This window comes from Elephantulus edwardii, unplaced genomic scaffold, assembly GCF_000299155.1.
Source record: "Elephantulus edwardii isolate Elephantulus edwardi_28Jun2011 unplaced genomic scaffold, EleEdw1.0 scaffold00024, whole genome shotgun sequence".
In the NCBI taxonomy this organism is placed as follows: domain Eukaryota; kingdom Metazoa; phylum Chordata; class Mammalia; order Macroscelidea; family Macroscelididae; genus Elephantulus; species Elephantulus edwardii.
Window position 1 is genome coordinate 11,805,478 of NW_006399774.1, and position 15,566 is coordinate 11,821,043.

At 47.3% G+C, this 15,566-nt stretch overlaps 1 protein-coding gene across 1 annotated transcript in view; it reads right to left on the reverse strand.

Moving 5' to 3' along the window:
* The window catches only part of SERAC1 (serine active site containing 1), a 45,857-nt gene extending 31,514 nt beyond the window's left edge, over positions 1-14,343 (reverse strand). The window contains exons 1-5 of the mRNA XM_006882812.1: positions 14,253-14,343; positions 8,174-8,210; positions 5,301-5,437; positions 3,171-3,260; positions 1,376-1,507 (exon numbers count right to left, since the gene is read on the reverse strand). Of these exons, the coding sequence (XP_006882874.1) occupies positions 1,376-1,507; positions 3,171-3,260; positions 5,301-5,437; positions 8,174-8,210; positions 14,253-14,343 (487 nt within the window). The remainder of the gene's footprint in view (positions 1-1,375; positions 1,508-3,170; positions 3,261-5,300; positions 5,438-8,173; positions 8,211-14,252) is intronic.
* Between the last annotated feature and the right edge of the window lie 1,223 nt (positions 14,344-15,566).

The window sequence follows — 15,566 nt, forward strand, 5'->3', positions numbered from 1 at the left end:
GGTGCGGTTGGCGCAGGATAGAGCAGGGTTTAGGGCTGTTGTGCATAGGGTCGCTATGAGTCGGAAACGACTCGACGGCACATAACAACAACAACAACACTAGATAGCCTCAGAATTTACTAGAAGGTCAAAGAATTGCTCAATTATTATTGTTGCCAGATATCAAGCAGTAGGCTGCCTCTCTAGAAAGACAAGGGGGTTTTGGGCATACAGGATCAAATACATACTGGAACACCATTATTAATGATGCAAGACCACACATGATTGTTACAACTGAAGGGCATAAATTATAAAACTCGATTGATACTGGGGCTGAGGTTTCAATTGTAGCTACTCATCACTGACCCTCATTCCTGTTTGTTCCCATCTCTGTCTTTTCCTTCAGTCGACAACAATACCTCTAAGCTAAAAATTCCAAAATCTTCACAACTGGGCCAACAGGGAACATCCTGATAAATGGAGAAAAGACCTGAAGTTGTCAAGGGTTTCACTTCACTTGGATCCACAATCGACACCTATGGAAATATCGACCAAGAAATTTAAAAAGTGCTGTGCTGGGCAAGTGCTGCCCAGGGCTTCTCGTAAAGCGTTACTGTAGTCACCAATTGATCCACTCGTGTGGAGTCTGGGACCTGATTCAAAGGCTATTCTTCTAGAACCACCTACTTTCCCTCCTTTGTTGATGGTAAGTCCATTTTTAGACAATAGGTTGACAACAAACTGTTGGTTAGCCTCTGTGCCTTCTACTAGCTAAGCAACCCAGGGCCTTGCTCATGAACGTTCACTGGAAAACCAAAGCGTCTTAAAAGAAAGCGATGTACTTTTAATATTAAAAAAAAAAAAGACAAAAATGGCACATGAATCTGGCCTATCTGACTGACTGTGAGTAGTGGAGCCAAGAACATGGTAACAGTGAGAGCAAACCTAACCTAACCTACACCTGTCAGATACAACAATCAAACACATTTCATCAAGCGGGAAATGGGGGAAGATGGGAGCACGACATTAAACACTACCAGAACCAAGCGTTTCCTCGGGGAAGCAGCTGCTCAAACCCAGCCTTGTCCTCGTAAGAAGCGCCACCACTCTCTCTGCTCCTTTGAAGGCTTCTTGGTTTTGGTTTTGTTTTATCAAATGTGTCTAGCAACCAGGCCAGCAGTTTTTCACTTTGTCACTAAGGCTTCTTATTTTAATTTCTGGAAAGTTGGGTTTTTAATAAATTGGGAACGCCTCAACCCTTTCCTTCCACCACTCTCAGCCCTTGTTTTTGTATTGGGGATCAGAGCTGGCTGGCCGCGTGCTCGTGTGGGTGGGGGTCAGGGAGGCGAATGCTGATGTCAGGGGGGCACAGGTGGGCAAAGGCGGGGAGCGTTACCGTGCCAGTGGTGGGCCTGGGACAGCTCCCGCACAGCCTGCAGCCGCGTCGCCGCGTCGCCCGCCATGCTCTTCCGCAGCAGCAGCCACACGGCACACTCGTGGTCCTCCACGTCCACCGTGCTGAAGCTGTCTGCAAGCAGAACAGGGCGCAGTCGTCCTCGGCGTCACACTCATCTCAGAGAACAGCTAACCTGGAGGTGAAGTCTGCACTGCTGGTGCTTGTCTGTGTATCGTAGAGTCAAACCAACACACGGCTGACCCTCGGGCAGGTTTTAAGAGGCGGTAAACTGCAGAGAAGGAGACTGCCCATCTTTCTCCCACAATGTACATGGTGGACTTGAACTGGACACCTTTGAGGTGGCAGTACCATTCCTCACCACTAAGCCACCAGAGCTCCCGTAAGTCTTCTCCACTGTTGTTGTTATCGCTGGGTGCTGTCTAGCCAGAACAAACCCATAGCTGACCCTCCAGTGGGTTTTGATAGGCAGGGAATCATGTGGAGAGAGACTGCCCGTCTGTGTCCCTTGGAGCTGGCCAGGCTCCTACAGGCCACCGGAGTCCCTGAGGTCTGCACGAGAAGACTTACAATCATTTACAGTATTGACATTAACTGTTGTCTCTGTCCTCATGTGTAGCACAGACACAGGGAATCCTGTGTCCACAGGGAGCTGAGCTGCTGCCCCACAGGCCTCACCTCTATGCCAGTTCAAATCCACCATGGAGTCTGAGGAAGAGAGTAGGACCAACTCCGCCTGGGCGATTTACAGCCTCAGAAACCCCTGGAGAGTCAGCTACAGGTCTGTTCCAACTCCTTGGCAGCGAGCTGAGCTGTGCACGTACATGTCTCATGTTTTACACTGTAGTATTTCAGTAAGTGGCTGGTTTGGGGTTCTCCCCCTCCTCCTCAAAAACACTTTTTAATATGAGAAATTATCAAACAGAACTAAGAGATAAATAGAATATATCGCTGTATATTTGCCAAGTCTACAACTATTACTCTTCTCCTCTTTTGTAGCATATGTGGGGAGCCCTGGTGGTGCAATGGTTACACACTCGGGTGCTCTCTGTAAAGATAACAGCCTTCACCCCATGAAGCAGCTCGTCTCTGCCCTAATGGGTCAATGAGGGGGAATCTTGACAAGACTGAGCTGGTGTGTCTGCATGTGTGATGAGCCCTGGGTAACACACAAGTTACTAACTCCAAGTTTGGTGGTTTGAATCCCCCCTGTAGCTCCACGGGAGAAAGACCTGGCTACCTGGCTATCAGACATGCGGATTTCAGCCTAGAAAACTCTATGAGGCATGTCTCTGTCCCATGTGGTTGCTAGGAATTGAAATAACTCAACGGCACCGAGTAACATATGGGTGTACATGTGTCTAAACACATACAACATATGTGTGTGGGTCTAAAGAATTGAAAGTAAGCTGGAGACAAGATGACATTTCACTCTTTAATCACCTAAGAATAAGTTTTAATTCTTCCACACAGTGTCATTATCACACACTAGGAAAGATTTCCCATATCATCCAATATCCAGTTCAACCTCATATTCAGTTTCTCCAAGTGTCCCCACAATATCTTTGGTAGGGCTGCCAACTCGGGTCCTGGCCGTAGTGACCCGGCACATGACAGAACAAAAACGCTGCCCAATCCCAAGCTGTCCCCACAGTCACCGATGTCCCTGAGCTTGAATGTGTCCATAAAAAAACAGGGGAAAAGATCATCTCAGGTTGATCATCAAATCACTTTCAAATGACACATCAGGATTCCCTGTGGAACGCCAGGAACTTACCAGCAAATGGACCACGTAGTATTCTGGCTGACGTGGCCAGCATTTTCCTCACTGCTTTATGAAGTTCTTTCCTTGCCTGGTATGTGACTCCTGAAATGAGAACAAGCTTAAATGAAGCCAAGTGTGTACTCTGATGCCCTCCTCTAGCGCACCAGAGAGAAATGCGTCCACGGCAAGTGCTTTACACAAAGGAAACGCACAATGGCATCTCTCCTCTACCTAACATCACTATCATTGCAAACCAGACAACATGAAAGAAAAAAGGCGACAGGCCCCCAAATGAGTTTGTTTTTAAAGTTAAACAAAAACTAAAAAGAAAATGGGACAAAAACTATTAAAACTCATAAAGACCCTCACACAGAACACAGGACTGGCTACATTCCAGACAATGGCCTTAAAACCAGCTCATCTCAAACAACTTTGACGACAGCTTCAGAATGAGACTACGCCTCCCCCTCAGGTTAGAGGCTGATGGCCTTCTGTGTAGTTGGGGTGACGACACAGCACACCAGCATGTGGATATAGTGATACCAGGAGGTGAGCTGTGACCATGAGAGACAAAGGACAAGAGAAGGCCAGAGACCGCCCTCCCAGGAGGATAAAAAGTTTCCTTCTTGGTCAAGACAGACAGGCAGGAGGAGGCAGCTTGCGTATCCAGTGTGCAAGTCCATCAGGGTGCTGGGACCTCGATGGAAGGACTGCTCTGCTCTACAAGTCCACGGTCACCTAGTAAACACGTGACTGGATCTTCACGTGACCTAAAGACCAAAGGGGGGCATCCTCACTGGTACAACCCACCACTCAATGCCGCTGAGCTGACTCCCACCCACACAGACCCTGTAGGGCAGAGCAGGACGGCCCCATAGCATCTGCAAGGCTGTAAACCTTCTTTTTTTATTATTATTATTATTTGTGTGTGTACTGTCAAATCAGATCCGAATGGTACAGGAGGAGATTGTCCCTTTTTCTCCAGCAGAACATCTGGTGGATTCAAACCGTGCACCTCTGGAATTGCAGTGCAGCTTCCTGCCACTAGGCCACCAGAGCTCTCTAAGGCTGTAAATCTTCACGGAAGTGGATGTCCTCATCCTTCTCCCTCGGAGCTCCTGGGTGGGTTTGAACCACCAACCTTCAGACCCAATACCTGGTCCACTGCACCACCCAGGCTCCTTCCTGACAGGGAAGCACATGTGTAGTGACAGATTTTCCTCTCTGGAATAAGGCGGTTTTGATACTGAAGGATCAGTCTTAAGAGTGTAGTACCGGGGTTGGGGGGAAGACTGAGAAAAGTGGGGATAACTAATGTATACTGTATTGAAACAGATGAGGGAGAGAACTGTTTAAAAGGGATATATGACTAGGCATTGTGATGACCAGAGTCCAGAATCAAGACTACTTCGTGGAGTGGATCTGGGGGGAGGGATTGTATAACAATAAAAGAACTTTTACTTTTCAAAGAAAAGAGTGAACTGGGGAGGAGGTGGTGGGCAGGGAGAAAAGTGCAACAATGAATGCCTGGAAACCCTAAGTCTCTGTAAACTGTCATTAAAATTAATTAAACAAAATTTTAAAAAAATTATCCAGCACCACCAAAACCCACCCCCCCAAAAAAAAAGAGTGCAGTGCGCTCAGGAAACCCTCTCACGGCAGAGCCGGCGCTCGGTGCTGAACACAAACCTGAGCCCATTCTTAGACCGAGGCCCTCCGAGAGGAGGTGCTCGAAACACAACTGTCATCTGTGTCTCTCGTCACCTGGTTACATCTCAAATCTGGTCTTCCATTACTCTCTCTCAGAGCGTGGTTCTCACAGAGTGTGGCCATTCTCAGAGTTAGCCGGACCTTTTCTAGCACTGTTACGTTTTAATAACCAGAGCAGAGAACTCTGGTAGCTTAGTGGTAAGAAGATGCACTGCAACCCCCAAGGTAGGAGGTTCAAATCCACCAGCTGCTCCAAGGGGAAAGGACGGGCAACCTCCTCTCCTGTGATTTACTGCCTCTGAAAACCTGCTGGAGGGGCAGCCACGGTCAGCCCTAACTTGATGACATGACAATGTTTTACTAGATCCTCCTCAGACGTCCAGACCCAGCTTCCGTCTTTCACAAAATGGGATTCTTTTACCCTGCACTCACCCTGCGTGTCCCTGATGTCCGAGGAAGCCGCGTTCACGTATATGTACGATTTCATCTTTTCTTGCTCTACCACCTGAGAATCCAGCGTCAAGGACTTCTTCAGGGCCAGAACTCCGTATGTTAAAAACAAAGAACCTCTGAAAGGGAAGCAATGAAGCCACCGTTAGCAGAGGAAGGACCTCGACGTGATCCAAGAGCTGCTCTTCCGGACTCATTCGCCTTTGTCCATAGTGAATTTTCTACATTCACTGGGAAAATGAACATACACACAGAGCACATCTATATGGGTGTCTAACCAAGCTTCATATAATAAATACTATTCAGTAATATCTATTTAATAATAAATATCTGTATAAATACACAGAAATGAGAAGAGAAAAATAATGGCAGCGCTGAAGCCACCTTGTCTACACTCCCGGTGACACCCATTCATCGACGTCACAATGACAACTCTGGTTTGCTTTACAATACTGTCCTTGCTCTCCTGTCTGGCTTCACTACCTGCGTAAGCATCCTCACATGACAGTCTAGTCTGGCCGCTTCGGCGCCTCCTGAGAGGATCCATCCACGTGCTGCACGGCCCGCTGGTCCATCGACAGCTTTCCCTCGGCGTGGGACTGACCCACGGAATGGACACAACCCCACATATCGACCTCTCCAGAGGTGGGCCTCTCCCAGACAGTGCTGCCCACATCTGATGGGCCTGTGTCACGACCACGCAAGTACAGGCTCCTCTGGGCACCAGGTAAACCTTCTCACAGCTCAAATTTGCTGGGTAGAGTCGCTCTGCTTTTCCAAAAGGTTCTGCTGATTTAGACTCCCAACATCATCCTGAAAAAGGGCCTGCCAATTTAGACTCGCATAACCACTATATGCACGCTTTCTCTCGTAAGAAATAAACCTAATACTGAATTTCAAACATGAAGTGAAGTTTGCTGTACACTTTACAAAGGAGACTTTATATCCAGAGGTGGCTGCCTCCCGTTCTAAGCCTGCCCTGGCCTTTGGCGCCCTCCTAAAGCAAGCAGGAGGACCGAGGGCCAAGCACTGGACGGCATTGAGGGGACAAAGAACAGTTGGGAGGAAGGCCCAGGAGACCCGCCAAGCAGCACGTGTAGGGAGCATGTGTAGAACATTTCCCGTGAAAGATACAGCCCTTCCCCCAAACAGGCGCCTTTTACTCTAGCCCTGAGCAAGACACACAAACCAAGTGTATTAAACGGTACACATTCCATATCCAGATAAAATGTCAAAATAGAAATCCGTTACTACTTTTCCATCAAAGAGTGAACTTTGTGTTTATACTTCTTGTTGTGTATTGTGGCGTTGGAACCGACGCATCATAGCTGACCCTCCAGCAGGTTTTCAGAGGCAGTTAATCCCATGTGAGGAGACTGCTCACCCTTCTCCCGGTGGCCTCAAACCACGTGCCTTCGAGATTGCAGAGCAGCTTCTTGCCACGAAGCCACCAGAGTTCTTTTATTACTGGGGGGAAAATACTACTTAGTAATTCCAGCAGAGTGTGTTGTTTGTTAGGTTCCGTTTAGTTGACTAAGACCCACAGCGACCCCATGAGCAACGGCTCTGAAGCGTGCTCCAGCCTGAACCGATCTCACTGTCTCTGACACACCTCCCTCTAACCACTGCCATAATCACTGTATCAGTCCACCTCACCCAGGGTCTTCCTCTCCTGTGCTATCTGTCCCTCCACCCTTCCAAGCATGATGGCCTTCTCTAAGGACCAGTCTCTCAGGGGAACATGCATAAAATATGCGAGATGCATTTAAAAATCCTCGATTACAGATAAATATATCAAATATATTCCCCTCCCCCTTGAAAACAAGGGGATGTAAGGAAAGACAAGGACCGTTTCAGGAGCGCGGCCCCACCCAGTGAGTGTGCACCTCTGAGGGGAATGGGGTGCTTCACCCTCCCAGCCAGCCTCCGTCTCCAGCCTGAGGGGAGAGGCTCAGGAATAACAATGACAATGACTATGACATTTCTCTTTCTGACATAACATACAATTTATGCCAAGACCATTTTATTTAATGTCATTGCTTTCACATGTGTTATGTATTATTTGTTAACGAGGTTGTACCATAGTTTTCTCCATGTAACTCACAAATTTTACTTCTTGGTAAACTATGCTCTTCATCCTTAACGTATTTTCATAAGTGCACTATTCTTATTTTCATAGAAATACAGAATTGGGAGCTCTGACGGCTTAGTGGTAAGGAAGTACACTGCCAAACCAGAGGCAGATAGTTCAAATCCACCAGCTTCTCTGTGAGAAAAAGATGGGTGTCCGCAAATGAGATTTGCTGCCTCTGAAAACCCACCGGAGAGTCAGCCATGGGTCAGTTTCGACTCAACACTAGACAACAGTTTTCATCCCGTTTGAACAGAGCACGGCGGCGGTGCCCATTCAGGTGAGCTTAAATTAGCAGGAGCCAATCACAGGCTGTCTGCTGTGCTGGTGTCAGGTCTCTGTGGTTGAGAGAATCTACACAGCGACCAATGCCCAGGAGAAATGAGCCTCAGACAGGTGAGTCACCTGATGTGGACAAGATCTGAGCTGTCCTCAGGTGAGTCACCTGACCTGGACGAGGTCTGAGCTGTCCTCAAGTGAGTCACCTGACATGGGCGAGGCCTGAACTCTCCTCAGGCGCTTTACCTCACCTGGGCAAGGCCTGAGCTGTTCAGACAGGTGAGTCACATGACCAGGACGAGGTCTGAGTGAAGACTCGAGGACTGAAGTGTTCAAATCCCAAGTCTGGAAGTTCATTACTGCCCCCACAGCACCGGTTACGCCCTCCCACTGAGGTGTCAGCATGGTGTCAGGGAGCCCACAGACGCTCCCAGTGGACACTTACCCCAGAATGAGGGAGCCCGTCAACTTGATGAGATTTCCTTCAAAGAGAAAGGAGAGGGTCTGTGTAACGATACTGTTTTAAAAGCTTAACAGAAAACAGGGAACCATGTTCTCTGCCTGTATCACATGTAACCGGGTAAGATGTTACTGAGATTTGCCTATGAACCTAATCAGTCACTAACTACACAGTTTTCCAAACAAACAGTCCCATTAGTAAGCACCGGGTATGTGAACAGTACCATAGGCAGGGCGCTTTGTTCCATTCCCCCTTCACTCCACCTCAGGTCTCCTCAGTTCTTGTCCCACCTCAGGTCTCAGGTCCCTCAGCCCCTGTCCCACCTCCAGTCCCCCAGCCCATGGCCCATCTCAGATCCCAGACTCCTCTGCAGTTCTGATTGGCCATATAATACAATGTAGCCGATGAAATAGGGGTGAATCCTAGATGGACAGATTTCATCTGAAATAAAAAGACATCATTCCTAAGGTAGCTTTGGTTCTGCTCTGGTGGCCTGTTGTTGTGGTGGTGGTGTGCCATCGAGTCGGAAGAGACCCACAGCTGACCCCGCCAGTGGGTTTTCAGAGGCGGTTCCTTACAGGAGGAGACTGCCCATCTTTTCCCACAAAGCGGCTGGTGGACTTGAACTGTGTGCCTTAAGGATTGCAGTGCAACTGCTACTAGACCACCAGAGATCCCTTAAGCTCCCAATTCAAAAGTATATATGATTTGGATTCACCTGATGGTTAGAGGAAGAAAGACGGGCCATCTACTCCTGTGTGATTCATTACCTCTGAAAACCAGCTAGAGGGTCATTTAGGGTCAGTTATGACTCGATAGTGCACAATAACATTCCCCCCTCCCCCAAATGAGTTGGTTTCGTTCCAGGTGGTAAAGAATTTTGGGGATAACAAAGAATGAAGAGCAGATTCTGACAGGATTCTGGGTTGCGTTTACTTTGCACTGCAAAGATCGGAATGGCTAAGTGAGAACTAGAAAGATGGACCATCGTGTGGTTTTCCTTCATTTTTTACACAAGTTTCTGCTGAAATGTACAACAGGCTCCAAGGCAACACTTCATTTTAACCACAGGTGGCAACAGATGTTACAGCAGAAAATCCAGATGTTTTAAAAAGGAACGGAAGGAAGGGTCATCATTGCCTCGGTCTTGTTTTTTGTCAAATTTCTTCATTCCACCCATGGCCTGCCTCGGACGCTTGCCCATGGCCTTCACTTTTAGCTCCTCAAGTTTCTTCTGTTTGTTTTTTTTTAAAATTAATTTTAATGAACATTTACAGAGATTTTAGATTTCCATTCATTCATCATTGCATTTTTGTCTCTACATGCAGCCTTCTCTTCCTCATTTATCTCCTTGGTCCGCTTCTTGGGCTGTTTCAGAAGCTGCTTCTCACCACCTTCATGGCCAGACATGGCCCCAGCTGCCCCTTCCCCAGACCAGCCACCAGCTGAGCTCCCAAGTCCCTGTTCACAGTAACATTCCTGATGGCTGGAACTCAGCAGCTGCCTTGTGACTCTTGCTCTGAATAGTTTTCTGAGCTCCTATTAAATTAGAAAAAAGAAAACCTTACTGACTGTAGCCACTGCAGTTACGTTTCTGGTTCCTGCACTAAACACAGTCTTACTGCAAATCTGAACTGTTTGGTATTCCCCATGACAGCTGTATTTACCCGGAATGCTTAACTGTGCTCATGGTATCCTAGACGTGGACCAAGAAGCTGTTGTCCAGACAGAACAAGACAACACTACCTGCTGGAAAATCAGGAAAGATGTGTGTCAGGCTGTATCCTTTCTCCACACCTGTTCAATCTGTAGGCTGAGACAGTCGTCCTAGAAGCTCGATAGCAGGAGGAAGAACATGGTATTAAGATCAGAAGAAGATTCATCAATAATCTGACTTAAGTAAATGATACAACCTTGCACGCAGAAAGTGAAGACTTGAGCACTTAGTGCAAAAGATCAAAGACAAAAAAAATAAAGTTTAAAAAAAGATCAAAGACTACAGCCTTTAATTTGGATTATAACTTAACACCAAGAAGACACAACTCCTCAACACTGGACCAGCGGGCAACATCATGACAGATGGAGAAAAGACTGAAGTTGTCAATGATTTCATCTTACTCAGATCCACAGTTGAGGCCCATGGTGACAGCAGTGAAGAAATCAAAAGACAAGCTGCACTGGGAAAATACGCTGTTAGGGACCTCTCTAAAGTGCCAAGGAAAAGAATGTCCGTTTAAAGACTAAGGTGCATCTGATCTAAGTTACCATTTTCCACTGCTTTCTACGCATGAGCTGGATGAATGAAGAAGGGATGCCTTTGAATTGGGTGGATGGCAAAGGACACTGATATTTCGTGGACTGGAAGAAACCAACTTTGTCTTGGAGCAAGTGCAACTGATGTGCATCTAAGTGACCAGGATGAGAGACGCAACGTCGCCTCCGAAGCTTCGTGAATGTTGTCAGGAGGGGTCAGTCCTTGGAGAGGAGACATCACTGGGAAAAGTGGAAGGTCAGAGAAAGAGAAGACCCTCGATGAGATGGGCTGATGCCGTGACTGCAGCAGCGGGAAGTTGCGAGGATGGTGTAGGATCTGTCATTCTCAGGACATACCTGAGAAGGAGAGATGCCCAGAGGAGTTGAGCCATGCAGCACTGTGGGCTGCAGGGGCCCCTGTTTACCCCCCATCTCCTAGGCCTGTGCCCTGCCCGGCAGGCTGTGAGTTACCCCTGGACACCTAAGCCTGGGAGGAGCACTAATTACAGGCCCATTGCCGAGCAAGGGAAGTCCTTTCTCCCTGGGCATGCTCCTGACAGCGTGAGAGGAAGCTCTGTGCAGCAGGTTAATTACAAGTGCAGCAGAATGTCCTGGAGGTACCCACAACCCACAGCCCTGGGCACTGGCAAGTGTCCCCCTCCGGCCCACCACTAACCTGGCCTCTCCACTGCACCCGAGAGAAGAGGACAGAGCCTCCCACCTCTCTTACAGTGACCTCTCTACCTGCTCTTGACCTTAGTGGGTAAGAAACAGTGCCCCTCCTTCGCTCTTTCTGTTCAGAACACAGGACTCAAACAAGCTTCAAGAGGAAAGGATCCAACCACATGCGAGGCCAGTAAGAGAGAAGTGACCCTATCAAGAGAGGCTGGGCCTTCGGCACGAGGCAAACCCTATGCAGACGTGGCCCCAGGGGGCTCCTGGCCCCCTGGGAACATGGAAGCTCTGTGCCGTAGCAACAGCCTCCTGCCTCGGGCCCAGGCCTGGGGGAGGCAGTTCTAGGAGGAACGAGACACCCACTTCTGATGAATAAGGAAGTGACTGAAACCCAGGCCTCGCTCAGGAGAAACACATGGAAGCAGCAGAGACCAGGTGCAGGGGCCTGGTGCCAAGCATGGGTTCTCCCACATAGAGGTGCCCCTCGCAGCAGGTCCACCAGAGCTGTGGTGACACCAGCCCAGGGTTGTCCCTCAGCTGCTGAGGAAGAGCTGGACCAGCACGGAATGGGGCAGAGCACCTGGTCACACCTAACAGTGTCAGGAGAGCCGTGCAGCCTTCGTGGGGAGCTGACACCTTCGGGTGCCCCACTCTCCTGTCCTCACTGCAGGGGTGTGGGCGACTGCGCATACCCAGAGGGCCCTGCAGGACGCTCCTTGCCCACCTGCGCCGGGGAGTCAGGGGCTGACTAGGGCTAGGCCTCACATGGAAGGACCGGACAGAGAGTGCTCACTGCTGTTCCCCCGCAACCCTAGGGGCTAAGATGCAGCCTGGCCAGGAACAAGCGCCCCACACAGGTCTGCTCAGAGGATGCAGCACGCCTTCTGTGCAGAGTCCTCAGACTCCCACAAGTCAAAGTCAATTCCGACTGACTGGCCCCCAAGTGTGTGTGAGCGGGGGTGTGTGTGACTGTGTCAGGAGAACTGACTGTGCCCTGCTGGGTTCCCACAGGCTGATTTTTCAGGAGACCACCAGGCTCTACACAGTCTCAAACCTCCAACCTTTCGAATAACAGCCAAGTGTGTTATCTGTTTGTACCACCCACAGAGTGTAAGTCAAGTCTGTTATAGCTGTTATTATATTGCACTGACAAGGTTCCTGAGGTCAAGTTTAAAAGATGACTGTAAACACAGGGTCATAGCAGGCATAGTTCAATGGTGATTAAGTTTTTAAAACACAATGCACATGAGTGAGCCTCTCAAATACAACATGAAAGAAAGAATGTGTGAAACACAATGTACATGAATGATAAACAATGTATACAAATTTTGTGTGCAAACAAATATGAAATATTTTGCAACAGATTTACCAGCTCTCCCTCTAAAAAAAGGGAAATAACCCCATGACTACAGAGTCACTGTACTAAAAAGAAGTGGCTGACACAGAAAAATGTCAAGAAACAACATATGATCAAGAGGCAATGGTGATGAAGGAGGAAGTGCAGGCTGCTCTGAAGGACTTGGCAAAACAATAAGGCCCCAGGAATTGATAGAATACTAATTGACATATTTCAGAAACAGATTCTGCATGTGCTCACCAAGTTGTGCCAAGAAATCTGGGGGACAACTACCTGATCAACTGACTGGAAGAGATCTATGTTTATTCCCATTCCAAAAAAAAAATGACCCAACAGAGTGGAACTTATAGAACAACATCACTAATATCACACCCTAGCAAGATACTGCTGAAGATTATCCAGAAATGACTGCAAAAGTACATTGACAAAGAACTATCAGAAATATAAGCTGGGTTTAGAAGAGGTCATGGCACTAGAGATATTATTGCCAATGTCAGGTGGATCTTGGCAGAAAGAAAAGAGTACTGGAAGAATGTCTATCTGTGTTTCATTGACTATGCAAAAGTATTTGACTGTGTGGATCACAGCAAATTGTGGCTAACTTTGAGGAAAATGGTAATCCCAGAACACTTGATTGTGCTGTATTTGGGCCAGGAAGGAGTCCTCAGAACAGAGCAAGGAAACACTGCATGGTTCAAAATCAGGAAAGAAGTGCATCAGGAATGCTTCCTGTCTGCATTCCTTTACAATAAATATGCAGAACAGATCATTAGGGAAGCAGAGCTTTATGAGGAGGAATGTGGCACTGAGATTGGAGGAAGAGTCATCAACAACCCGTTATGCAGATGACACAACCTTGTTTGCTGAAACTGAAGACCAGAAGCGCTTGCTGCAGAAGGTCAAAGACTACAGTCTTCAATATGGATTGAAGCTCAACATCAAGAAGACAAAGATTCTCACCACTGGGCCAACTGGCAGCACCACGACAGATGGAGAAGAGATTGAGGTTGTGAACAATTATAGCTTTTTTTGGTTCCACAATCAACACTCTTAAGATCAGCAGTCAGAAAATCAAAAGAGGAATTGCATTGAGAAAATCTTCTGTTAAGGAGCTCTCTAGAGTTTTGAAAACAACGATATCTGTCTAGAGAGTGCGCCTAATTGTAGCCAATGATAGCTGTCTAAGGTGTGCGCAATTCAGGCCATGGTCTTCGCAGTTATTTGTTATGCTTCAGAGAGCTGGAGAATGATTAACAATGACAGAGGAGATGTCTTCAAATTGTGGTGCTGGAGAAAAATCTTGAACATACCATGGACTGTCAAGAAAACAAATAGGTCTGTCTTGGACAAGTTTCTCCTTGGAGGCTAGGCTTTTTAAGCTCCATCTCACATACTTTGGGCATGTAGCCAGGAGAGATCAGTCCCTGGAGAAGGACATCATGCTCAGAAGGGTGGAGGGACAGCACAGAAGAAGACCCCAGATGAGACGAACTGATACAGTAACTGGGGCAATGGGGGTCAGTGTGTCAGAATTAGTGAGACTGGCTCAGGACAGGGAAGGGTTCAGAGATGCTGTACATAGGGTCACAGGCAACTCGATGGCACATAACAACAACAACAACAACATAACGTTGACATGAAAAGTAAGGGAGGAAAAAGAGTAGGCCGGGTTCTGGGCCTCCAAGTTTGCAGTAAGGTATTAACACAGATGACCAGCAAAAGGAAGCTGACCAGCAGCCCACTGTTCTGGGAAGGGTGCCCTGGCTGAACTGTACTCACTGATGTGTCGCCAGTACGTGTCACTTGTGGGCGAGGGAGGAGAGGTCCCCATTCTTCTGCAGCAGATGACACAGTAAGCAGCCAGGGACATTCTGTGTGTAGAAAACAAAGATAAAGACTTTAGTAAGCACACTCCTTAAAAAACAAAGAAACAAAAGCAATTTCTTTTAGTTATAACACTAGGCCAACATCACCTGACTCAAGCCAAGGTATTTTCAATTACTTCATCTACCTGTCTCCTCCTTATTGTCGTCAAGTCAGATCCGACTCACAGCTGTAAAACCTCACAGGAGAAGATTGCACAACTCTCTCAAAAGGAGCAACTGGTGGATTCGAGCCATCAGAGATGGGCAGCTTTTGGATGGACAACTTGCAACACCCAGAAAGTCATTGCCGTCCCGCTGGGTTCCAGTTCTCATAGACTATAGCCTCCAAATCTTTGGAATGTGATCGCTGGTGTCATTTCACAGAGAGACTGTTGGCCCAACCAACCCAGGTTTAAATTAGGGTTAGGGTTAAAAATTAACTGAACAACATCAAAGACCACCACCTTCAGTGTGGGTTACATAGGAATATAATTGACTTTGGATATTTACTTTGTATCCTTACATAGTATTAATAAACTCACTTATTAATTCTGGGACTTTTTTTTTAATATTTAGGGCTTCCTGAGCTCTGGTGACCTAGAAGCATGAAGACTCACTGTCTGAAGGCACGCGGTTTGAATCCACCAGCTTTCTTCTCTCAGGAGAAGAAAGGACAATTCCCTCTCATGAGATTAACGTTATGAATATCCACCAGAAGGCCAGCTATGGGTCAGCTCTGATTGGACTAAGTGGACAATGTTGCTTGTGAATAGATACTATTTCACTTGCTCCAATTCAATCTGTGTACCCTCTGTCTCTTTATTTTGCTTTATTTCACCAGCTAGGACGCTCTGTGCTGCATGAGAACAGACATAGTGGGGTAGATCCAATTATTGGAAGAAGCTTCACTCCTTTACCATCAAGGATGATGCTGGTAGAGACTTTTATATATGTTCTTTTGTTGTTCAATGATGGCATTTGGGCCTGGAAAGATCTTTGTTGGAGGATTCCGAACTACAAATCAACCTCTTTATTACCATTATTCGAGTTACCTCATTTCTTTTAGCATTTTGTCTTTCAAAATATCAATCCACTTGACTTACATTATCAAACTCACAGACATATATTACAGAATTCTCTTCTGAATCTTTTTTCTTTATTCGTTCACTGTGTAGATCATAACAAACTGTGGCTGACTCTGAGAATGGGAATCCCAGAACACTTGATC